Raw genomic sequence first — 25,259 nt, 5'->3', positions numbered from 1 at the left:
AGCTCATGGTAACGGCTGGAGCGGAATGAGTAGAATGGTATCAAATACATCAAACACATGGTTTCCATATATTTGATGCCATTCCATTCGCTCCATTCCAGCCATTATTATGAGCTGTCCTCCCCTCAGCAGCCTCCACTGTGATGAAGATAAGGACAACAAAACGTATATCATTTAACTGTTGAAAGCGGGGGAGAAATGAAGCAACAATAGAGAGAGAAAGAGGAGGTAGGCTAATAACAACATTAGGGGAAATATTATGAAAGGTATATATTCATCAGCCTACTAATTATACAAATAGTCCCTATTATATTTCAAAATTAAAATCAGCCTATACTTGTAACTTTGTAGGCTGCATGTGCTCCACCAAAATTGCATGTTATCTCCCTGCTTTATCATGGTTTAAACGATATGCGTAATTCCAGTCCATATCATACAGTATAATACAATACAGTATAATACAATACAGTATAATACAGTACAGTAATACAGTTTACTCTGTATAAAAGATTAGCCTACTGGAGTTAATTTCATTTATTTGACCAAGAGAGGATATAGCTAAATACATCTATGGGTTTTTATGTTTTTCTGTCGTGCGTAATGTGCAGTAGCCTATATCATATTGGATAACGGCACAATCATTTGAGCTTTTTTGGGCTTGGGCTCATTAAATGTCGTTAATGTAGGGCTCATTAAATGTATTGAATGCTTTTGAATGGCACTTCCGGTTTTTGGCAGGAAATACCGGGTTACCCGGGAGAAAAGTGATTTATTCCTAGGATGGAACATTTGTAAAATACGGGGGAAATATTCAACCCTACTGGATGTTGAAATCAGGCAGAATGCAGTTGGTTATATTCAGATCACGTCCCCTCTCCCCCACCCTCACCCCCCGCACATTAAAGTCTCTCTCTCTCTCTCTCTCTCTCTCTCTCTCTCTCTCTCTCTCTCTCTCTCTCTCTCTCTCTCTCTCTCTCTCTCTCTCTCTCTCTCTCTCTCGTTCTCACACATCACTCTCTCTTTCCCACTCATTCCCCTGTTGAATGCCATCCAAGAAATGTGCCTTATTATTCATAGGTTTCATATTTTACTCTCGCTCTACACTTCCCTCTCTTCCTGCTCCCACCCCCTGTCCCTCTACATCTATTTCTGTCACTCTCTCCCTCCCTATCCCAGTTTCTCTCACTACCCTATCTCCCCCTTCCCTCTCTCCATCCCCCCCTCTCTCTCTCTCTTTGTCTCTCTCTCTCTCTTTCTCTTCTCCCACACCAATTAAGGCAAACTCAAGCACTCAGGGCATGTGTCCCTGCATTTTCTCTTAGCCTCATGGCAAAATGTGTAGAATAGCAGGAAATTATCTTTAAAAAGGCCAAAAAAGTATCTCATCCTCATGGCAAATAATGAAGAATAGCATGAGATGAGAAGCACATTTTTCTCTCTGCCCTATGGCAAAATGTATAGCATTGCAGGAAGGTAGGTGCCCCGGAGCCCGAAATTCATTAGTCCAGCCCTGGGCAAGTTGGCACTAGGCAGTAGTCTCTAGTCTGAGTGTCTCAGGGGGAGGTTATTTCTGTGTTCTGGCCTGCGTCTCCCTGTTGGCCCTTCTATCATAAACTAACAACAGGATCCAGTCAATATCCAGAAAACAAGCCTGTGTGTGTGTGTGTGTGTGTGTGTGTGTGTGTGTGTGTGTGTGTGTGTGTGTGTGTGTGTGTGTGTGTGTGTGTGTGTGTGTGTGTGTGTGTGTGTGTGTGTGTGTGTGTGTGTGTGTGTGTGTGTGTGTGTGTGTGCGCGCGCGCGCGCGTGGCCCATACGTGGCTATGTTGTCTGTAGGGGTGCTGCTCTGTTTACCGACCTGTCTGCCTGTCCTGTTCTTCACCGCTGTGTGTGTGTCTGTGTGTATCCTGTGCAACACCGCTGCAGTATGGAGCGGCTCCAGAGAGAAGGGAACAGAGCGCAGAGCAGAAACAGGAACACAGCAGCACACTCTCTCTCTCTCACACACACACACACACTGAGAGCACACAGAACACACACACAGAGCACACCCACCTGCAGACGGAGTGCATGTCCATGGTTTTGTGTTGGGAGGAGTGTGTGTGTGTCCTTTGCCATCCCGTGCCTCCCTCACTGTACAGCTACAACATAAACACCACCACATTACAATCAGATTGCCCTATCTATCCCTCCCTGGCAGTATCCATCCACCTCCCACCTCTCAACAGTATCCATCCACCTCCCACCTCTCAACAGTATCCATCCACCTCCCACCTCTCAACAGTATCCATCCACCTCCCACCTCTCAACAGTATCCATCCACCTCTCAACAGTATCTCTCCAACTCCCACCGCTCATCATGCTGCTTTTTTCCATGGAACCTGCTGTTTGGACCTGGAAACTATCAACAGTCAGATTTTCCCCCTATTCCCTGACCCTGCCTGAATCAAAGGCTTATTTAAGTTGTAATGCCCAAGAAGTCGGTATTTGGAAGATATATTGGCACAGGTGTTGTTAGGCCCGAGACTTCGGCAAACTGTGCCAATATATCCTCCAAACACCGGCTTCGAGGGCATTATAACTTAAATAAGCCTTAAATAATCAAATAATGAATATGTCAGAGAGAAAGCCAGCAAAGTTTATACAAATCTCCGCTGTTGAAAACTAAATGTTAGTTTAAAAGAAATGTGAGATCATGTCTAGATGCTTTTATAGTGGAGATCAAGTTTATAAATTGCCTGGCTGGGCTGACGAGACAGTGGATTGCGCAGTCAGATGGAACAGAGTGAACACTCCCTGTCTGTGTGTATGTGTAGCTTGGCTGTGTAGTGTACATACATCCCAGCTGTGTGTGAGTCTGATGAATGTGGCAAGGGCTTAAATCGGAACTAAAACATCTCAAAGAAGGAGTCAGCACTAGCTTAACAAACGTTCAGCCGCATAACGTTGGCCACACATGAAGTGTGAAGCACAGGTTATAAATATTAGACCTAGGCAGCCTTATAGTCGTTTACATTACCCGCCACTTTTACTGTAAAGTGTGTAAAATGTTTGAAAAGTGAAATTAGTCGATATAGCTAGGTGTTTTTACTCCATTCTCTGCCACCAGTAATGTGTTCGCTCCAAATCCTGCTGTGGTGTATCTGCTTAAATTAATGGGTGGACAGTCTGTCTGTCTGTCTGTCTGTCTGTCTGTCTGTCTGTCTGTCTGTCTGTCTGTCTGTCTGTCTGTCTGTCTGTCTGTCTGTCTGTCTGTCTGTCTGTCTGTCTGTCTGTCTGTCTGTCTGTCTGTCTGTCTGTCTGTCTGTCTGTCTTGCAGCATCAGCCGTGCTCTGTAGCTCTGGAGCAGTGACCTGTAAGCATGTATTTTCTCCTGCATGCCCCAGACAACCCAACCACCTACTCATTCCAGGGTTTTTCTTTATTTTAAAAATGTTTTACTTTGTAGAATAATAGTGGAGACATCAAAACTATGAAATAACACATATGGAATCATGTAGTAACCAAACTACATGATTCCAACAGGTCATCATGTAGTAAACAAATCAAAATATATTTAATATTTGAGATTCTTCAAAGTAGCCAAACCTTGCCTTGATGACAGCTTTGCACACTCTTGGCATTCTCTCAACCAGCTTCATGAGGTAGTCACCTGGAATGCATTTCAATTAACAGGTGTGCCATGTTAAAAGGTCATTTGTGGAATTTCTTTCCTTCTTAATGCGTTTGAGCCAATCAGTTGTGTTGTGACAAGGTAGGGGTGGTATTCAGAAGATGGCCCTATTTGGTAAAAGACCAAGTCCATAGTATGGCAAGAACAGCTCAAATAAGCAAAGAGAAATGACAGTCCATCATTACTTTAAGACATGAAGGTCAGTCAATCTGGAAAATTTCAAGAACTTTCAAAGTTTCTTCAAGTCGCAAAAACCATCAAGCGCTATGATTGTGAGGACTGGAGCTGGGAGATGAGAAGCAAGTACAGGGAGTGAACATTGAATAAATAACCGACATGAAACAAACATGGACAGTGTCTGGACAGGGATAACATAACGACAATAATGCTGACACTAGGAACAAACTGAGTAACAGACAGATATAGAGGGGGCAGTCAACAAAGTGAAGGAGTCCAAGTGAGTCCAATGAAGTGCTGATGCAGGTAATGATGGTGACAGGTGTGCGTAATGATGGGTCACCTGGTGCCCTCGAGCACCAGAGACAAGGCGTGACAATGATAAAACTGGCTCTCATGAAGACCGCCACAGGAAAGGAAGACCCAGAGTTCATTAGAGTTACCAGCCTCAGAAATTGCAACCCAAATAAATGCTTCATGGAGATCAAGTAACAGCCACATCTCAACATCAGCTGTTCAGAGGAGATTGCGTGAATCAGGCCTTCATGGTCGAATTGTTGCAAAGAAACCACTACTAAAGGATCAGAATCGGAAGAAGAGACTTGCTTGGGCAAAGAAACAGGAGCAATGGACATTAGACCGGAGGAAATCTATCCTTTAGTCTGATGAGTCCAAATTTGCGATTTTTGGTTCCAACCGCCGTGTCTTTGTGAGACGCAGAGTATGTGAACGGATGATCTCCGCATGTGTAGTTCCCACAGTGAAACATGGAGAAGGAGGTGTGATGGTGTAGGAGTGCTTTGCTGGTGACACTGTCAGTGATTTATTTAGAATTCAAGGAACACTTAACCAGCATGGCTACCACAGCATTCTGTAGCGATCCGCTATCCCACTGGTTTGCGCTTAGTGGGAATGTCATTTGTTTTTCAACAGGACAATGACTCAACACACCTCCAGGCTCTGTAAGGGCTATTTGACCAAGAAGGAGAGTGATGGACTGCTGCATCAGATAACCTGGCCTCCACAATCATCCTACCTCAACCCATTTGAGATGGTTTGGGATGAGTTGAACTGCGGAGTGAAGGAAAAGCAGCCAACATGTGCTCAGCATATTTGGGAACTCCTTCAAGACTGTTGGAAAAGCATTCCAGGTGAAGCTGGTTGAGAGAATGGCACGAGTGTGTAAAGTTTTCATCAGGGCAAAGGGTCGCTACTTTGAAGAATCTCAAATATAAAATATATTTTGATTTGTTTAACACTTTTACTACATGATTCCATATGTGTATTTCAATGTAGAATGTATAAAATTGATACCAAGAGATACCAAGAGATGACAAGAATACTATTTACACACTAGAAAAGCGAGAACAATAACAATTACCTGTTGTGACCTGGACTGTCAGATTACCCCCCCCCCCCCCACTCCGTGTACCGTTCCGGATTGGCTGAGGACCCGAGTGTGAGGAGTACCCCTGGAAAACGGAACGGACAAGGAGAACTGCTTGAGGACTGTGAGGTGATTGGTGCATTACCCCCTCTTCCCCAGTGTACCAAAACCCCTAATAAACTCCCCATTTGCTTTCTATTTGTGCTACCGGTGCCTGTTTTGTTACAGAACTTAACAGAAAAGTCATACACAATGAGTAACAACAACTTCTGTGTATACACTGTACTGCCAGGGAATACGGCAAATGAATGTTTCACTTTCACTTTGTCCTCAGAAGAAGCGTGACCGTGCAGGGCCTTGTGAGGCCTCTCGTCGATGTAATCACGTAACACAGAACCAAATATTGCATGCGCTAGCTAGCAAAGTCTGCCATGAGAGACGACTGAGAGAAGAACAAACTATTCTCAAAGTAGGTAAAAGGTGTTTGCTGATGTGTACCGTCACGGCATAACAGCCATCATTTTATGTCTACATCCACCGGCTATTCTAGCTGTCTTACTTTGATCTGTTCTGTTCCTTCTGACTCATCATTATTATGATATTCCATCCAGGGGCATGTTGAAATGTAATGTACTGTAATGTAATGCAGGGCAACTGAGACTATTACCATAGTATTTTATCATCGACCATATTAAAACCAGAGAGGACCACTGAGATGAAAGACAACACAGGGCCCAGATGTTTTAAGTACTTTCTGGCCGGAGGCATTGCACAGCATTTTACTGTTCCACTCTTACAGCAAAGCCTCCGTACTACCGTTGACAAAATGTCTATTGGTACTGTGGCATGGTAATGTGGCTTGATGCTACTCGGTACATATTCAATGGCTCTGTAGCCTACATGTTTATGACAAATCTGGGAAGCTGGACTTGAGATTATGGAGCTGTGTGTGTGTGTGTGTGTGTGTGTGTGTGTGTGTGTGTGTGTGTGTGTGTGTGTGTGTGTGTGTGTGTGTGTGTGTGTGTGTGTGTGTGTGTGTGTGTGTGTGTGTGTGTGTGTGTGTGTGTGTGCATGCGTGCACTTTACCATGGTTACAGGTCAACTTTGAGCACTTTGCCATGATTACCGGTTCACTTCCTCTTCCTGTTGTTGTGGGTTTTAAGCATTTGTCCCTGACAAAGACAACATCATAAAACAGGAGAGAGGGGTATCCCCTAGCCACACATAAGGACATCCATCAGTCAGCTGCTGTTACCAAACACTGGAACTGGACTACTACAGTCTGGGTAGGATGTTGGGGGGGGGGGGGGGGGGGGGGGGGGGTCACGTTGGGTTCACTTTACTTCTCGTGGCCCCTTGAGACATGGGGGGGAAATATTACCAAGGGTTCTGGCCTGTGGTAAGAGACTGGAGATGAATTAGACCTTCGAGGAAGTGAGATACCACAGAGTGGATAGAGAGGAATACGAAAGTTTGGAAAAAGAGGAAGAAAAGGTAGGAGGAAGTGGAGCACAGGAGATCAGAGACGAATGAGACCAGGAAGTGAAATAAGAGGAAGCAGGGAAGAAGAAGAGAAGAAGGAGAGAGAGTCTCTCTGTCTACATGTGATTTAGCTGTCCTGTGATTCCTGTGAAGCCACTAGAAGGCATCTTGTTTCTAATGTCTACCAGACGCCCGCTTGGTGATCTCCTCTCCTATCCTCCTGCTTCTCCTGTGCCTCTGTCTGAACCCCACAAAACTAGAGCACACACACATTCAGGGCCAATGAGAGCAGGGGCTTCCTCTCTTCCTCCTCCTCCCCCTCTCCATCCCCACCACAGTCACAGCAAGGGATGGAAACGTGACACTGACCCCTACCAACCAACCAGACACAACCAGACCATCAGTGTTTGACATCTTTCAAATGCTGTGTTTGATTGAGTTTGCCTGGGGCAAAGGAACCAATGGAATAATCCCAAAAATGCATATCGTCCCACCCATCTGTCCCACTCCAGACAGGCTCAGGCAAACACTCAAATTTGAACGCAGGCTTGCAATGGACCTGAAAAATAACATAGGAGTGGCACGAACAACAACCACCCAGCTCGACCACCACTCCATTCATGGATTATGAACGATGCATTTCAGCACTCTGGCTCTCCTGTGGGAGGCCTGGGCTAAGATAATACTTGGCTGCATTTGGCCATTACAGATAAACATTGCTGACAGCTTCCTCTTCTGTCTGTCTCACACGCACGCACACACACGGTACGCACGCACACACACCGAACGAACATCATGCTCTGCTCTGCACACCAGTTAGCGGTTTGGTTTGATTTGCTTTCAGCCACATGGTAACACGGTACACACTATACTCTACCACTAACCCACACCCTCCGATCCCCCATCCAGCTACAAAGCTCCTTTTGTTTGGTTGCACTCAAGAAAAATGGGAACTCACGCAAACTTTTTCAGAGCTAAATCAACCAAGAATGGCTGTCTGTAACCAATAGTGGGGTTTTCCCTCAACATTTTGCATCCATTTTTCCCATCTGGAAACGGTTGGCCACGCAGCCTCCCTACTCTGACACACAAACACACTCACACGTACGCAAGCATGCACACAAATTGATCTCAGTTTTCCTATACGGTACATTAACAGGGATAACTGGTCCCTGATCCTACCATTGGTCAGATAAGGTCTTATATCATCCTATCAGTGCTAACAGTGCAGATACGGGGAGGTGGTTCATTACCTGCTAACCACCAAGCTTCAGGAAGCTTCCGGTGACTCCCATCTGATAACACACCTGCTCATATTATCTCACATGACTGATCAGATAAGTGTCTATTTTAGGTACAGCTGAACACATACGGCTACAAGCAGGGACGTAATGGAGGGTAAACACACATGAACGCAGTACAAGATGTGCATTCAAGACAAGTGGGTGGTAGAAATGAAGTCCTAAGAATATTCTAGTATTTGTCAACAGTCCAGGCGTCATGTATGAGGTGATTGAGCGGTTGACCAAGTTATTTTTTAATGACTGAAAGGACACCTGAAACCCTGCCATCATGGGTACTGGAACAAGCAGCAGACCAGAACATGGTTATTTATATTCCAGGTGGGACAAACAAGACAGGTTAGGTGAGGCCCTGTTTAGACTGGCAGGCGAGGGTTTGTGGACACACACACACACTCTGTGTGTGGATACAGACTGACAGTCGTAGACAATGGACAGATTAAGTGTTTCAGGTCGTCAAGGCAAAAGGTGGTAATGGAGTAGAGTTAGGTACCCAAACAATTATTTACAGAAACATTTCAACAAAACGAGGACAGAAAGGTGTGATGTTTCAGGTCTCACCTGCTCTGTTTCTTCCTCCTCTCCTCTCCAGGTGGTCTTGTGTGGGGGAACCCTGCTCCCAGTCCTCTAGCCCAGATGGGTCCAAGTGTCGTGGGCCTCCTGCACCTTTCTTCTCCTCCTGGCTCACCGGGGGCTCTGTTGCTGCGTCGTTGTTCTCTGCGGGCTGGACAGAGAGAAACACGGTCAGGAGGATCCCTCCTAAAGGAGAGTCAACAACTAGGCATCTCCTACGATCCTCGTCACGTCAAAATGTAACAACCATCATAGGAGTTGGCTATACAGCACAAACAGATCTGGGACCAGGCTGGAAAATAATCATGAGAAAAAACATGAAATCACATATCCTCCGCATTCCATCCTGAACTGTAATGCTCTTTGCAAGATGTACATAAAAAGTTTATCACTTGATGATCAACAATGGTAAGACTGTACATAGGGCATTAAAACACATAGCCTTAGTATTCAACCCTTGAACCTGGGGAAAGTATTTTCTAAGCCAGGAGGCTCATTCTTATTGTTCCCGGCAAAGTAGATTGAAGGTCAATAATGGAGAGGAAAGCAGGGAATTATCACTCCTCTTCAGAGAGAGAGAGAGAGAGGAGGAGAGAGGAGGAGAGGGAAGAGGGGTAGAGAGCGAGGGGGTGAGAGACAGAGAAGGAGAAAAAGAGAGAAAAAGAGAGAGAGATCATAATCAGTCAGTCACTACACCCGAGAGAATAGAACAAGAGAAGAGAGGCAAGAGAAGAGAGAGAGAGAGAGAGAGAGATCATAATCACTGATGTTCTAGGTTTTAGTACTATCTCCAGGGGAGGAAATAATTGATCTAAATAGATAGATAGTCACTTTGCTTTCAGACAGGAAGCAACTGGTCTCTGCAGTCCCTGCTTACAATATGATGAAGGTAGCCTGCTGTCTGAACCTTGGTTGTAATTAAATGTATGGCATTGGAGTCACAATGTGCTCCTATCTCCTTTTCATTTCAGCCTGCTAAATGTCAATCTTGTTAGCATCACAAGACTACAGGACTTCAGGACTTCCACCCTCATAAAACAGTACTTGATAAAACTGTTGGAAAAAGCTAGCTCTTTAAAGAAGTGTCCACTCCATTCAGCGTGTTAATATATCTGGAATTACTTCATCAAGAAGAGATCTAGTTCAAATGTAGCTAATTGGAGTAAATGACATCAACTGCAAACAGTGGCTTTTAAAGGTATTCGGTTAACATAATCTTAGGTGGTCTTTGAGGGCGTATGCAGGTGGATAATGATTGTGGTTTTCAAAATAAAGTTGAAACCTTCAACAAATCTTTTTCCTTCCCAGCTAACAATAAACGTTCCCACAACTTTAGAGAATGTTCTCTTGAGAGTCTCATTAGGTCATTTACTAATGTTTTCATAGGAATGTTCCCGTGATGTGTAATGAATGTTTCCAAGAGGCCATTTTCATAATGTCAAATAGAACATACCCAGAACGTGGTTAGCATGTTCTCAGAACCTAAGATATTAATGTTCTAGACCAGGTATTGCGCATACCCCCAGGGGTACGCGCAATGCCGTCGGAGGTATGGCGAATAACAATGTGATAAAAAAATATATATCTTCACATTTTCAAACAGTCCATTTATTTTTCCCAACGGGGCTATACATTTGGGTGAGGTATTTTTCTTGCCTGAGCAGCCTTAAACCATATAGTGTTCAGCGAAATAACAACACAATGTCAAATACAGGTGGCCTAGTCAAATAATTAACATCCAATCACATTAACCGTTACTCTCTCGCGGGAATTCCACTAACGGTCCGTATGTAGCCAAACGTAGCTGCTGCTCATTCTGTTTGCTTGAAAATTGATAAATGGTTAAAAAAAAGTAAGGCCCACGTCCATAGAGACACATACCAGCTCTACTGGTAGTACTGCTACTACCAGCAGTACTACACCTTCACCTGTCGACAACACAAGTTGTTCTGCTTCCACGAGCACATCCAATGCTAGCATCAGTAATTCTACATTTGTTATTAACACAGCTAGCATGGACACTGACAGTTGTGAATCTGATGCAGCCGAAGAGCTACTGCCCACTTACCCGGGAAAACACAGAACTACAGAAAACTACATTGATTTGGGGTTCACTTATATATTGGGAGTAGTGTCTTTCCTCAGCCACAGTGTGTCATATGTGCAAAAGTACTATCTCACAACTCGATGAAACCTTGCACAGACATTTAGAAACCAATTTGAAAAATAAGAGAATTAAGATGACCTTCGAGTAGGAAGATATATATAAAAGCAATAGATACCATTAATAAGAAGGAGCTAGAAGCGTCTTATATGGTGAGCTACCGAGTGGCTAGGACAGGCAAGCCCCATACTATTGTGGAGGACTTAATTCTTCCTGCTGCCGCGGATATGGCTGGGACAATGCCTTCATCAAACAACACTGTTTCACGACGCATCAGTGACATGGCAGGAGATGTTTTGAAACAATTACTGCTTTGCATACAAGCCGGTGAATTATATGCGTTACAGCTGGATGTGTCAACAGACGTGGTGGGCCTGGCACAGCTCCTGGTATATGTCCGTTAAGTTTATGGGGAGTCAATTAAGGAAGACATCCTCTTCTGAAAACCAGGACAACATGAGGGGATATTTTTAAAGTACTGGACAGCTTTGTGACATCAAATGGACTTTGGTGGTCAAGATGTGTTGGTATCTGTACTGATGGAGCAAAAGCCATGACCGGGAGACATAGTGGAGTGGTAACAAGTGTGCAAGCAGTTGCTCCCGACGCCACTTGGGTACACTGCAGCATCCACCGAGAGGCTCTTGCTGCCAAGAGAATGCCTGACAGCCTGAAAGACGTTTTGGACACTACAATGAAAATGGTTAACTTTGTTAAAGCAAGGCCCCTGAACTCTTGTGTATTTTCCACACTATGCAATGACATGGGCAGCGACCATGTAACACTTTTACAACATACAGAAGTGCGCTGGTTGTCAAGGGGCAAAGTATTGACACGTTTTTTTGAATTGAGAGATGAGCTTAAAGTTTTCTTTACTGACCATCATTTTCACTTGTCTGACCGTTTGCATGATAATGAGTTTTTCACACGACTGACCTATCTGGGTGAGGTTTTTTCTCACCTGAATGATCTGAATCTAGGATAACAGGGACTCTCCGCAACTATATTCAATGTGCTGGACAGAATTGAGGCTATGATTAAAAAGTTGGAGCTCTTCTCTGTCTGCATTAACAAGGACAACACACAAGTCTTTCCATCATTGTATGATTTTTTGTGTGCAAATGAACTCAAGCTTGCGGACAATGTTAAATGTGATATAGCAAAGCACCTGAGTAAGTTGGGAGCGCAATTACGCAGGTACTTTCCCGAATCGGATGACACAAACAACTGGATTTGTTATCCCTTTCATGCCCTGCCTCCAGTCCACTTACTGATATCTGAACAAGAGAGCCTCATCGAAATTGCAACAAGCAGTTCTGTGAAAATGTAATTTAATCAGAAGCCACTGCCAGATTTCTGGATTTGGCTGTGCTCAGAGTAGCCTGCCTTGGTAAGTCGTGCTGTTAAGACACTGATGCCCTTTGCAACCACGTACCTATGTAAGAGTGAATTCTCGGCCCTCACTAGCATGAAAACTAAATACCAGCACAGACTGTGTGTGGAAGATTATTTAAGACTGAGACTCTCTCCAATACAAGTCAACATTGCAGAGTTATGTGCATCCTTTCAAGCACACCCTTCTCATTAACCTGTGGTGAGTTATTCACAATTTTCGATGAACAAATAAGGTTTTATATGTAAGATGGTTAAATAAGGAGCAAAATTATTGATTATTATTATATTATTATTTGTGCCCTGGTCCTATAAGAGCTCTTTGTCACTTGCCACGAGCCGGGTTGTGACAATAACTCACTCATTCTTATGTTTAATAAATGTTTCATATAGTGTGTGTGTGGCAGGCTTACAATGATGGCAAAAAACAACATCTGAGATTGCGATGACCCTGGTGCTAGAGGGGGTACACAGCTGGAGGTTGAATGTTTGAAGGGGTACGGGACTGTAGAAAGTTTGGGAACCACTGTTCTAGAAAAGTATCATGGAACGTTGCAAGAACATTCATGTCTCCTGGTTTCTGTGGGTTAGGAGAAAATCATATTAACGTCCCACCAGACATACGCAGAACATAGTTGCCATGTTCTCAAAACATATGTATTTAATGTTCTAGACAAGTGTCATGGGAACATGCCAAAAACATTAATGTGTCCAGTTTTCTGTGCCTTAGGAGCATATTCCATCAACGTCCCACCAAACATATACAGAATATGGTTGCCATGTTCTCAGAATATACATAATTAACATTCTTAGAAACATTCAATGAGAAAGTTGCAAGGACATTCATGTGTCCAGTGTTCTGTGGGTTGGGAGAATAATCCATCAAAATCAAATCAAATTTTATTTGTCACATGCGCCAAATAGAACAGGTGTAGACCTTAAAGTGAAATGCTTACTTACAAGCCCTTAACCAACAATGCAGTTCAAGAAATAGAGTTAAGAAAATATTTACGAAATAAACTAAAGTGTGTGTGGGGGGGGGGGGGCGGTACGCACTACTCTCTGTAGCGCCTTCTGGTCAGATGCCAAGCAGTTGCCATACCAGGCGGTGATGCAACCGGTCAGGATGCTCTCGATGGTGCAGGTGTAGAACTTTTTGAGGATCTAGCGACCCATGCCAAATCTTTTCAGTCACCTGAGTGGGAAAACGTGTTGTCGTACCCTCTTCACAACTGTCTTGGTGTGTTTGGATCATGATAGTTTGTTGGTGATGTGGACACCAAGGAACTTGAAACTCTCGGCCCGCTCCACTTCAGTCCCGTCGATGTTAATGGGGGAGTGTTCAGCCCTCCTTCTCCTATAGTCCACGATCAGGTCCTTTGTCTTGCTTAGATTGAGGGAGAGGTTGTTGTCCTCAACTATAAAATATATTTTGATTCGTTTTTTTGGTTACTACATGATTCCGTATGTGTTATTTCATAGTTTTAATGTCTTCACTATTATTCTACAATGTAGAAAATAGTTTAAAAAAAAGACAAACCTTGAAATGAGTAGGCGTGTCCAAACTTTTGACTGGTATTGTATATATAACATGCCAGTAGAGATATGCTTCTGAAAGTAATATATGGGTTACTTGAAAAAGTAACTGTAATAATATTACAATATTATGTTCATATATTTACTCATAAAAGTACTGTAAGTAATTATTACCCCAACACTGGTCCCAAGTGATTCTGTTGCAATTTGTCTATTTTGTCCACATTAAAACTTGGAGTTGAAACTCTTTGTTGTGTATGGTTTTGGTATAACTGGCATAATCATTGCTTAAATGGCAAATGTGAGACAGTTCAGACATGCTACTGTAAATATACACATTTCTGATATTCTGAGAATATGGCAACCATGTTCTGGGTAGATTTCCATCAGAAGCAACACTTCCGCCTGGGCCATGTTTCCGCAACAAATGAGGAATGTAAAAGACAGAAATGCTCCAGAGCTGATGTGATTCCTTATCAGAGACACGTTTGTTCCACATGGCAATATGTGCTGTGGATTTCAAAAAGATTCTCAGCTATCTCGAATTCTTTCTACCGATTCCCATCTTTCAATGAGAAAATCGGACAAAAATCAAACAAGTTGGGAACTTTAAAAAATAAGATATGTTTCAATATTGTCACGTCCTGACCATAGAGAGCTCTTATTTTCTATGGTAGAGTAGGTCAGGGCGTGACTGGGGGGGTTTATTCTAGTTTTATTATTGTATGTTGTTTGTCTTGCATAGTTTCACGTTAAAATAAAATATGTGGAACGATATTCACGCTGCACCTTGGTCCGTTCCTACACACAAACGTGACAAATATGAACATCGCCACATGGCCTATCTTTCATTGTAGTACTACATTAAAATGCAATTAAAATGCAAACAATACAGTTGTATCTGTTGCCAAGTAATGACATTAACACATATTGCTGAGAATCTGAGAATAGTGCCCTTGCACATCTTGGACTCAGAGCACCAGCATCAATGATGAACACCCTAACCACAGTCCCGATAAGAGATATTTCTAGGGCATGTGCTTATCGGGCCAGTATAGTTAGGCCCTGGCCAGAAGAAAGCCTAACCCCTCCTCCCTAGGCACTTATGTAGATCTGAAACTACTTGATATGTGTAATCAATAGGGTGAATTGCCTTTCAAGGGAATCTCAGCTCTGTTAAAAGTACAATTAAAAAAACTTTTATTGATCATAGTGATTCAGGAGTAAAATTAAAACAGGTTAATTTCCCCCACCAACATTAGACAACTATAAAGAAAGACCGTAAACTGTTGAATTAAGTAAATAAAATCAATGATGAGAGAATATTCAAATTCCCTGATAACTGACACATACGTGGTGGCATAGCAGGAAGATCTGAATGCTGTGAACCAGAAGGTTGTGAGTTCAAATCCTAGTTGAGTAAATGCTCCTGAGTGGTGCAGCGGTCTAAGGTACTGCATCTCAGTGCAAGAGGCGTCACTACAGTCCCTGGTTTGAATCCAGGCTGAATCACATATGGCTGTGATTGGTCCCATAGGGCGGCGCACAATTGGCCCAGCGTCGTCTGGGTTTGGCCAGGGTAGGCCATCATTGTACATTTTTATAATTTTTTTTTGAATAATAATCACTGTATAAATGAACATGAACAATGTAATCACGTGTGTTAAATATGTAAGTTGAAGACACTGTATGTTAAAAGCACACTGTGTGTGTGTGTATATCCCTTGCCAACAGACAATATTCTCCAAAAACTGGACACAGGAATGTTCTCACTACGTTCCCATGAAACGTGTCTAGAACCTTAATATCTTACATTCTGACAACATGGCAACCGTTTTCTGTGTATGTTCGATATGACGTTGATGGAATATTGTCCTAACCCTCAGAAAACTGGACACATAAATGTTCTTCCAACGAAAACACTAGAATGGCAATGCAATGGAAAGCTGCCATTTTACGCGCTCCTGACGAATTCGGATACTTTTGTGTGTTTTTTTGCGCTGATCTGTTTCCACCATCGTTTCCTATGACCGAAAAGGTCTTTTGGACATCAGAACAGCAATCATCAACCTCAATTTGGATGAAGATTCCTACTCCAACGAGTCGACGGCGCAGGACATACTGCTGACCCCGGACCAGGTCCCAATCCCGAAAGTCGGAAAAGGAGGAGATGGCGTAAGAGAGGCCGACGTGCAAGCATCCTGACAAAACTACATCGGTGAGTAAATAGCTGGTTTTCTAGCTGGTTTTTCTATACATCGGCAGGATCGATCTGCAGCCTCGGGTAAGCTCAATGGGGGAGGTGTGTGTCTCTTTGATAACAACTATCAAGGCACAAGGCGAGACCCAGATGCAGACACAGGAGGCAGATGGTTGGAGTCTTACAATGTTTAATAATCCAAAAGGAGTAGGCAAGAGAATGGTTGTGGACAGGCAAAAAGGTCAAAACCAGATCAGAGTCCAGGAGGTACAGAGTGGCAGACAGGCTCGTGGTCAAGGCAGGCAGGATGGTCAGGCAGGCGGGTACAGAGTCCAGAAACAAAGGTCAAAACCGGAAGGACTAGAAAAAGGAGAATAGCAAAAGGAGTACGGGAAAAACACACTGGTTGACTTGATTAAACATACAAGATGAACTGACACAGAGAGACAGGAAACACAGGGATAAATACACTTGGAAAATAAGCAACACCTGGAGGGGGTGGAGACAATCACAGGAACAGGTGAAACAGATCAGGGCATGACAACAACAGCTGGTGCGTGATCCCTAATATTAAGGAAGTCTCGAGGTTCTGCTCGCCTGAGTTAGAATACCTGATAAGCTGTAGACCATACTATTTACCAAGAGAGTTTTCATCTATATTTTTCATAGCTGTCTATTTACCACCACAAACTGATGCTGGCACTAAGACCGCACTCAATGAGCTGTATAGGGCCATAAGCAAACAAGAAAATGCTAATTCAGAGGCGGGGCTCCTGGTGACCGGTGATCATGTCACCTGTCACACAGGAAGTACCAGTGACGCGATCAATACGGAAGTGGTCCGATGAAGAGGATGCTAAACTACAGGACTGTTTCACTAGCACAGACTGGAATATATTCCAGGATTCATCCGATGGCATTGAGGAGTTTACCACATCAGTCACCGGCTTCATTAATAGGGAAAGGGGGATATCTAGTCAGTTGTACAACTGAATGCCTTCAACTGAAATATGTCTTCCGCATTTAACCTAACCCCTCTGAATCAGAGCGGTGCGGGGGGCTGCCTTAATCGACATCCATGTCTCGGCGCCCGGGGAACAGTGGGTTAACTGCCTTGCTCAGTGGCAGAACAACAGATTTTTACCTTGTCAGCTCGGGGATTCAATTCAGCAACCTTTCGGTTACTGGTCCAACACTCTAACCACTAGGCTACCTGCCGCCCCTCCATAAGTTCATCGACGACGTTGCCACCACAGTGACTGTACGTACATATCCCAACCAGAAGCCATGGATTACAGGCAACATCCACACTGAGCTAAAGGTTAGAGCATTGAGAGCATCTTGACTGGCTTCACCACTGCTTGGTATGGCAACTGCTTAACATCGGACCGCAAGGCACTACAGAGGGTAGTGCGTATGGCCCAGTACATCACTGGGGCCAAGCTCCCTGCCATCCAGGACCTCTATACCAGCTCGGATTCAACTCAAATGGGCAACGTTGCTGACAGTGTGTTTGCGAGATGCGGGACAAAGGCAATTTTAAAACCATCCCACAGCTCCGGATGTGTTTACAGACATCCCCAATCAAACAAAAACATACTCTCTGAGAATGAGTGCACAGCTACTATAAACATCAGTCCATCAGGTGGCTAGCTGCCAGCAGAGACTTCTATTGCAGTAACATTGGCTAGTATTACTTAGCCAGCTAGAAGGAGGAAGTAAGAAGCTAACGTTAAATGGAGCCTACCTCAGCCAGAGCAAAAAAAATTGGCTCATAATAACTTTGCTTTACATTTACATTTACGTCATTTAGCAGACGCTCTTATCCAGAGCGACTTACAAATTGGTGCATTCACCTTATGATATCCAGTGGAACAACCACTTTACAATAGTACATCTATATCTTTTTTGGGGGGGGGGGTTAGAAGGATTACTTTATCCTATCCCAGGTATTCCTTAAAGAGGTGGGGTTTCAGGTGTCTCCGGGAAGGTGGTGATTGACTCCGCTGTCCTGGCATCGTGAGGGAGCTTGTTCCACCATTGGGGTGCCAGAGCAGCGAACAGTTTTGACTGGGCTGAGCGGGAACTGTGTTTCCGCAGAGGTAGGGGGGCCAGCAGGCCAGAGGTGGATGAATGCAGTGCCCTTGTTTGGGTGTAGGGACTGATCAGAGCCTGAAGGTACGGAGGTGCCGTTCCCCTCACAGCTCCGTAGGCAAGCACCATGGTCTTGTAGCAGATGCGAGCTTCAACAGAGAGCTTTACACAGAGTAGGCTACTGAGACAGACAGTGATATGGTGCTCAGTGGTGAGACGGAGGTAGGCTCCAATGCATGCTGTACGAAGCAGAGTAGACAGGGAGAGAGAATGGAAGCAAGCAGAGAGAGAGGTTAGTACAGGGGTTACCAAACTTGGTGTCGAGGCCCCATGTGGGGTCCCCTGAGAAAATCTGTACTAATCTTATCAAACAACTTAATAAGATGTGTTTCAATATGAGCATCTCCACATGGCCTATCTTTCCTTATAGTCCTACATTAAAATGGAATCAAAATGGAAACAATACACTTCTAAAAATGTAATAGGTTACATCGGTGGTTGTTCATCTGTAACGGCTGTCTTCTGTAAAAATGGACCAAGGCGCAGCAGGTATGTGAATACTCATCTTTAATTAAAATAAAGGAGTAGAGCATCCACTTAACAATTCAAACAATATATAAGACAGGAACAGTTTTGCAGGCACACAACACGCAGTGCAAAAACAACTACCCACAAAACCAAGTGATAAACATACTCCTACATATATGACTCCCAATCAGGAACAACGATCCCCAGCTGTTCCTGATCAGGAGTCACAAGACCAACACAGAACAATCACACACACGGTACTGTCACGTCCTGACCAGCAGATGGAGCTGTTGTTGTAGTTTTGGGGTCAGGACGTGGCAGTCTTGTGTGTGTGATTGTTCTGTGTTGGTCTTGTGACTCCTGATCAGGAACAGCTGGGGATCGTTGTTCCTGATTGGGAGTCATATATGTAGGAGTATGTTTGTCACTTGGTTTTGTGGGTAGTTGTTTTTGCACTGCGTGTTGTGTGCTTGCAAAACTGTTCCTGTCTTATATATTGTTTGAATTGTTAAGTGGATGCTCTACTCCTTTATTTTAATTAAAGATGAGTATTCACATACCTGCTGCGCCTTGGTCCATTTTTACAGAAGACAGCCGTTACAGAACTACCCACCAAAACCAAACAAACACACACCTACTTATGGGACTCCCAATCAGAGGCAACTAGAAACACCTGCCTCCAATTGAGAGTCCAGCACCCAAAACTACACATAGAAAAACAAACCTAGAACCTATACCAAACTAATACACCCCACTACACCACACACAAAACCCCATAATACAAAACAAATATACCTCTGCCACGTCCTGACCAAATATAATAGAAATAATACCTAAATATTGGTCAGGACGTGACATTATCTTATCTGGAGTTTAGTTTACTCATTACCCTCTTCTTTTTTTTACCAAAACATCACTGATATTCATACAGAATGGTGAGTAATATTCTAACAATGAATGTGAATGTGATATGACCCTCTGTGTGCTCCATTGATGTCTGTTTGTGTGGATCTTGATTAGTAATGCCTAGGAATACAAATGTGAACGCTATGTCATTTGAGAAAACGAGATCTATGCAAAGAGCCGATGACTTTATGCAACTCGTCATTAGAACTGACTGCACAGTCACTGATGCTACGTGTCAGTGTGAATCATTTCTCATATTTCCCCCCTTTCAGGGGTATAACATTACAACTGTATAGCTAATAGGCCATGTACTTGTAGATCGACTGAGGTGAATTAACCTGCAGCAGCCAAGGTGATAATGGCTGGGGTCATTTTTGCTTTGTATAGAAATGCAGTAAATGAGTTTCAACTTTTCAAAAATCCATCAATTAAATGTTTTCCCAAAGAGAATTAACAGCATTCTCCAGGAACTGTAATTTATACATTGATAAGAGCTAGATAAATAAGTAATCCGTTTGGAGAAGGGGATTGTAAATACACATAGCAATTGTTGAAGTTGATTTTTCCTTCCACAGTGAAATAGGATATAAAGTTATCATAATCTGCGTGGATGAAATGTGGAGACCCAAACTATTGGCTTCAGTAGGGCTCGCCCTGACGAGTTGATGCGTGCGATTTATAATGTTTTGATTATATGCCTGGGCTTATCTACGTTTTATTTTCTAATCTGTATCATGTTAAATATTAGCCACTATCCAGATCCACGTCAGTAATGCCGACATAGATTTATTTTAGCTTCATTCCATTCCGTTGATCTTTCTTTCCTCTGTCACATTCATGTAAATTGTTCCTGAGGGTCGGTAGCAATAGTGGATCACATTAGGCTAAGGTTGTGTAATAATTTGGGGCATGTAGCCTATCATTATGGAACTCAGACCGCACGTAGCAGGTTAAAACTGGAGCCTGGAGCACGGTTCACGACGACTGGATCATTGTCATACAGTTCCATGATTAGTGAGAAATAGAGTAGATTTCTAGGACTATAGTTCAACCCCTATTGAACACTTTTTTTCCACCTTCCAATGTTTTATGGATTGAACTTGAATATGACAACTTTCAGGATGAATCAAACCAGTGTATTTTATATTCATCAATATTTAGTGTGTAAAGGCTCTCCAAACTGTTTTTTTGCATTTTTTATTCATTCCTACTTTTCTAACCCTAAAAATCAGATTATTTTTCAATCTACCAGTTGGTGCTGAAATGGAAACTAATATGCATAGATGGCATTCTGTCATTGATCGCTATATTCTGACCCCGTTCTCTCAATGTAATCTATTGAGTCTGTCAACAAACTTCAAATTAAAGGTACACCTTATTTAAAGGGATGGGTTAAGATAAATGTACTGAATTACATTTATTCAGAGCGCGCAAAGTAGCCACACCTGCAGAGCGCGTTATGCGGCTGAAAAAGGTATGTCTGAATGCCGAGTACTGAGAAGTGCATATAACGGCATTTGTAAGAAGGGCATAAATTCTTAAGTGGGGATCGGGCCCATACAGTATATCTAGGCTACCTCAATTACCTCATACCTCTGCACATCAACTTGGTACTGGTACCCCATGTATATAGCCAAGTTATTAGTACTCATTAAGTATTCAATATTACTTTTATTATTACGTGTTATTAGTTTTCAATTATTTCTCTATTATATATCTCTGCATTGTTGGGAAGGGCACATAAGAACGCATTTCACTGTTTACATAGCATGTGACGAATAAGATTTGATTTGATTTCTTGCAACGTCCCATAAAACGCATCTAGAACATTAATGTTGTTTATTCTGAGAACATTGTAGCCACTTTCTTGATAAGTTCCGCTTGACATTAAGGGAATGTTCTGCTAACACTAACGACAAAACATGCAAAAAAGGTTATAAGGATTTTGCTAGCATAGATAGAATCTTCCCATAACTAACGGAGAACTGGACACTCAAACATTAGGAGAACATTATGGGAAACATTACAAAAACGTTCTCTCTCCCTAGAATTGTTAGCTGGGTTAGTTGATTCTCAATGCTGGGAACTCTGAACTTCTAATGAGCTCCTGAGCTTGGAATCTTCTAGCGTGTCTGATACTGCACTGTAACACACCGTTTTTGATTTCATTTAGCATCTGAGTGGTTTCTATGTAAAGACCTACAGCAGATGTGTGTTTATAAAACAATCATCTTGGTAGATGGTGTCAGAGAGAGAGGGGGAGAGAGGGGGAGGGAGGTAGAGTGGGAGAGAGAAATATAGAGGGGGAGAGAGAGAGGGAGGGGGAGAGAGAAGGAGTGAGGAAGGGAGGGTGAGACAGCGAGGGAGGGTAAGAGAGAGAGAGACAGAGAGAGAGATGAAGGGAAGCGTTAGTTAGGCTCTCATGAGTTTATTTAAGGGGAGATGTCTTAATCAGTACTACTCCAATTCCTGTGTCTGAGACACATCCAAGATTCCTCCCAACCACCGAAGAGAGACCACCAGGCACACACACACACTCTCACGTATCCCATTTGCTCTCTCTCTCTCTCTCTCTCTCTCTATATATATTAATATATATATATATATTACCATGTCTATCTCTGTTAGTCTTTCTTTCTCTCTTTCCATCGCTCTTTCTCTCGCTGTCTCTCACTTTTGAACTCTCTCTCCCACTCTTTATTTATCACTCCCTCCCTCTCTGTCTTTCTCTGTCCCTTTTATATTCCTTTCGGTACTTATTTCCCGTCTGTTTGTGTGACTTGCCTTAAGCAAGAGTTATCCTTAAGAGTCAAGCTATCAAGACATGTGTTTAAAGTCCTGTTGAGAATGTTATTGATGTCACTGACTGATCGGATTAGAATGGGTTACACAAACACACACACACACACTCACTCACACAAACGCTCTCTCTCATCTGTGGAACGTGTTTGTTAACAGTCCATCTGAAGAGTGTCTGACCTATTGTCTATAATAGATGAGGGTTAAGGGTCATGCTAATATGCGCACACACACACACACACACGCGCGCACACACACACACACATACACACACACAATCTCATCTGTGGAATGTGTTTGCATTGTAAACAGTCCATCTGATGTTGTCTGACCTAATCTCTATAACAGACGAGGGTTAAGGGTCATGCCAATAGGGTACTGGAAACTCTGGACACTTCAAAGGCTCTAGTATTGCTAAAAATAAAGCCTGCACTATTGTCTCCTTTCACACATATGAACAGGGTTTTATGTTCCTGATATGAAATCAGTTAGGTCATTAACTTTACTGTCTTTGATTAACTTGAATGACCTATTTAGTCATTTTAATCTACAACAACAGACATTTCCAAAATCATAAGAAACAAATAACCTGTTATAATTGCACTGGCCTACAACACACATTTCTGGACTACAACACACATTTCTGGACTACAATACACATTTCTGGACTACAATCCATTTCTATTCTAGCCTATCTCTACGATGCACCAAAGAAGTGCTGAATGTGAAGAGAATATCGCAACCCAATAAAACAACACCAATTAACAACACTGCCACCAACCAAAACGTGACGTTTAACTCACCCACTGTTGATTGGGCAATGCCAAGGAAGTCAGCATGTCAGCCATAGCACCCAGCATCTGGTCTGTCCGCCCCTGGTTCTTCTGAAGTGCCTTCATTCTTCCCTCAAAAACCTATCCTTTTCTACTTCGCTCTCTCTCCTTCTTCCTTTCTCACTTTCTCCTCCTGTAAGTCCTCCCTCTGTTTGTGGTTGCCGTTCTTCCTTTCCTCAGTTCACCACAGTTTTTCCTCCTCCTCCTTTCCTCCACAGTGTGTCACTCCTTCTCTCCCTGTTTCTCTCCCCCTCCTCTACACTGTTCCTTCTCTCTTTCTGTTCTCTCCTTCACCTCTCCTCCTACAAAGCACGGTGCCAGAGTTTAGAGCCGCTGCCTTGTCTCGTCCTGGCCTGGTCTGAGCCACAGGAACTCACACACACACACAATCACACACTATGAACACACACAGTACACACACACAGACACCCACAAACAATAATCACACTCACTCAGACACACATACCACACACTCACCTCCACACACTGAGCGTGAGTCACAGGAACTCTCATACACATAAACAATTACATTTTGAATAGGAGAACATGTTGTTGTCTGGAGCGTGCCTGGCTGGAACACTCACACACACACACACAAAAACACACGCTGCCTGGGACTAAGAGTGTGCCCAGGCTTGCTGGGATGAGCGCAGTCCTGTCCTCACACACACAAACACACATACACACACAGTACACAAGCGCACACACACCCACAAAGTACACACACACAGGTGGTGGCTCACAGTGTCTCTTCTTCAGGTCACCTAGTCCCCTCTATACAGGGTTCCCTCTGGATGAAAATACCATCCTTCCCTTTTTTTCCTCTGTTCAGTAGATCCCTCTCACTCTCTCTCTGTCTCTCTCTCTCTCTCTCTTTTCCTTTGCCAAATGGATCCCTTCCTCTTTTCCTCTCCCAAGTGGCTTTCTCCTCTGTTCAGTAGATCCCTCTCTCTTCTTCTCTGACCACCGGATCCCCCTTTCTTTTATTCTGTCCAGTAAATCTCTCTTTCCCTCTTCCTCCTCTGGTTCATTCAGTAGACAGGGAGTGTTCTGTTAGATCCACGCTGAGATGTACTGCCCTGAGGCATTCTCTCTTTATCTTCTCTTCCCTTTTCCTTCTTTTCTTCTTTTACCTCAACGTTCTCCTGCCTTGTTGTCATTGGCTATCCATGATCACCTCCCCATCCCCAAACCTCTCCTCCCTCTTTCCATCTATCTCTCTTCTCTCATCATTGCCTTCGTCCACCCCACTTCCTAGAGTTCCCCACTTCCCCTAACTACTTCAATCCCTCGTTTCCTCAAGCTTTCTCCCCTTCCTCTCTTCTCTCAGTTTCTCTACTGCTCCTGACAGTCTAACAGCCCTTCTCTTCGTCCCTCTGTCCCTCTCTCTCTTTATCTCTCCCCTTGTCTGAGGGTGTGACACATGGTTTGGGTGAACTGTAAAGGGTCAGGACAGGCCCAAATAAGGACTGCAGCACACTGCCCCTCAGTGCAGGGCGCCTCCATTTAGATTACGCAGTCACTGATTATACAGTAACAGTGGACTCACTCTGCAGACTGCACGCACACACACACACGCGCACACACGCACACGCGCACACGCACACACGCACACACACACACTCAAGTACTTACTCAACCCCAGATGTGTTCTCAGATAAGTGATTCACAGGCAGGGAGAAGCAGTAGCCTAGTGTTGTTGCTATTCTGCAGTGAGAGATTGGCTGATAAGTGCTTGGTGACGGTGTATTTACGGTAGATTGAGACCCACTGGGTGTGATGGAAATGGCCCAGTTTCAAGTTTTATTAGTCGTATGTGCAGGATACACACGGAACACACCGTCCAACAAAATGCTTACTTGCAGGTTCCTTTTGGACAATGCAACAACAACAAGCTCTTGTCCATGTGCCAGAGCATTAGTACGCATTTCTCTAGTCCTGCACACAGGGACTTCATGTCCCCCAAACATCTGAGGGAGCACAAATATATGAGGATAGCGTCTTGGTAGACAGTTATGAGGTTGGGAGATTGGGAACTTCATAACATTATCAAGTGGCTAGTAGCATTACAGAGAAAATAAATGAATAATGTTATTTAAAAAATCTGGCCCCCTATGGGCATGGTGCCTCTGCCTGTTAATTGAAATGCATTCCAGGTGACTACCTCACGAAGCTGGTTGAGAGAATGCCAAGAGTGTGCAAAGCCATCATCAAGGC

General features: G+C 43.5%; 1 protein-coding gene across 4 annotated transcripts in view; it reads right to left on the bottom strand.

The window, feature by feature from the left end:
• arhgef25a (Rho guanine nucleotide exchange factor (GEF) 25a) overlaps window positions 1-24,415 on the bottom strand; it is a 139,326-nt gene extending 114,911 nt beyond the window's left edge. For all 4 annotated transcript variants that reach the window (XM_045693292.2, XM_045693293.2, XM_045693296.2 and 1 more), the window contains exons 1-2: window positions 23,013-24,415; window positions 8,579-8,741 (exon numbers count right to left, since the gene is read on the bottom strand). In XM_045693292.2, coding sequence (XP_045549248.1) covers window positions 8,579-8,741; window positions 23,013-23,108 — 259 coding nt within the window. In that variant the 5' untranslated portion in view covers window positions 23,109-24,415. The remainder of the gene's footprint in view (window positions 1-8,578; window positions 8,742-23,012) is intronic.
• Window positions 24,416-25,259: the final 844 nt, after the last annotated feature.

This window comes from Salmo salar, chromosome 13 (assembly GCF_965601325.2).
Source record: "Salmo salar chromosome 13, fSalSal1, whole genome shotgun sequence".
Taxonomy (NCBI): Eukaryota; Metazoa; Chordata; class Actinopteri; order Salmoniformes; family Salmonidae; genus Salmo; species Salmo salar.
Note: the sequence above shows the minus strand (reverse complement) of the source record. Positions and strands in the feature narration are given on the sequence as shown.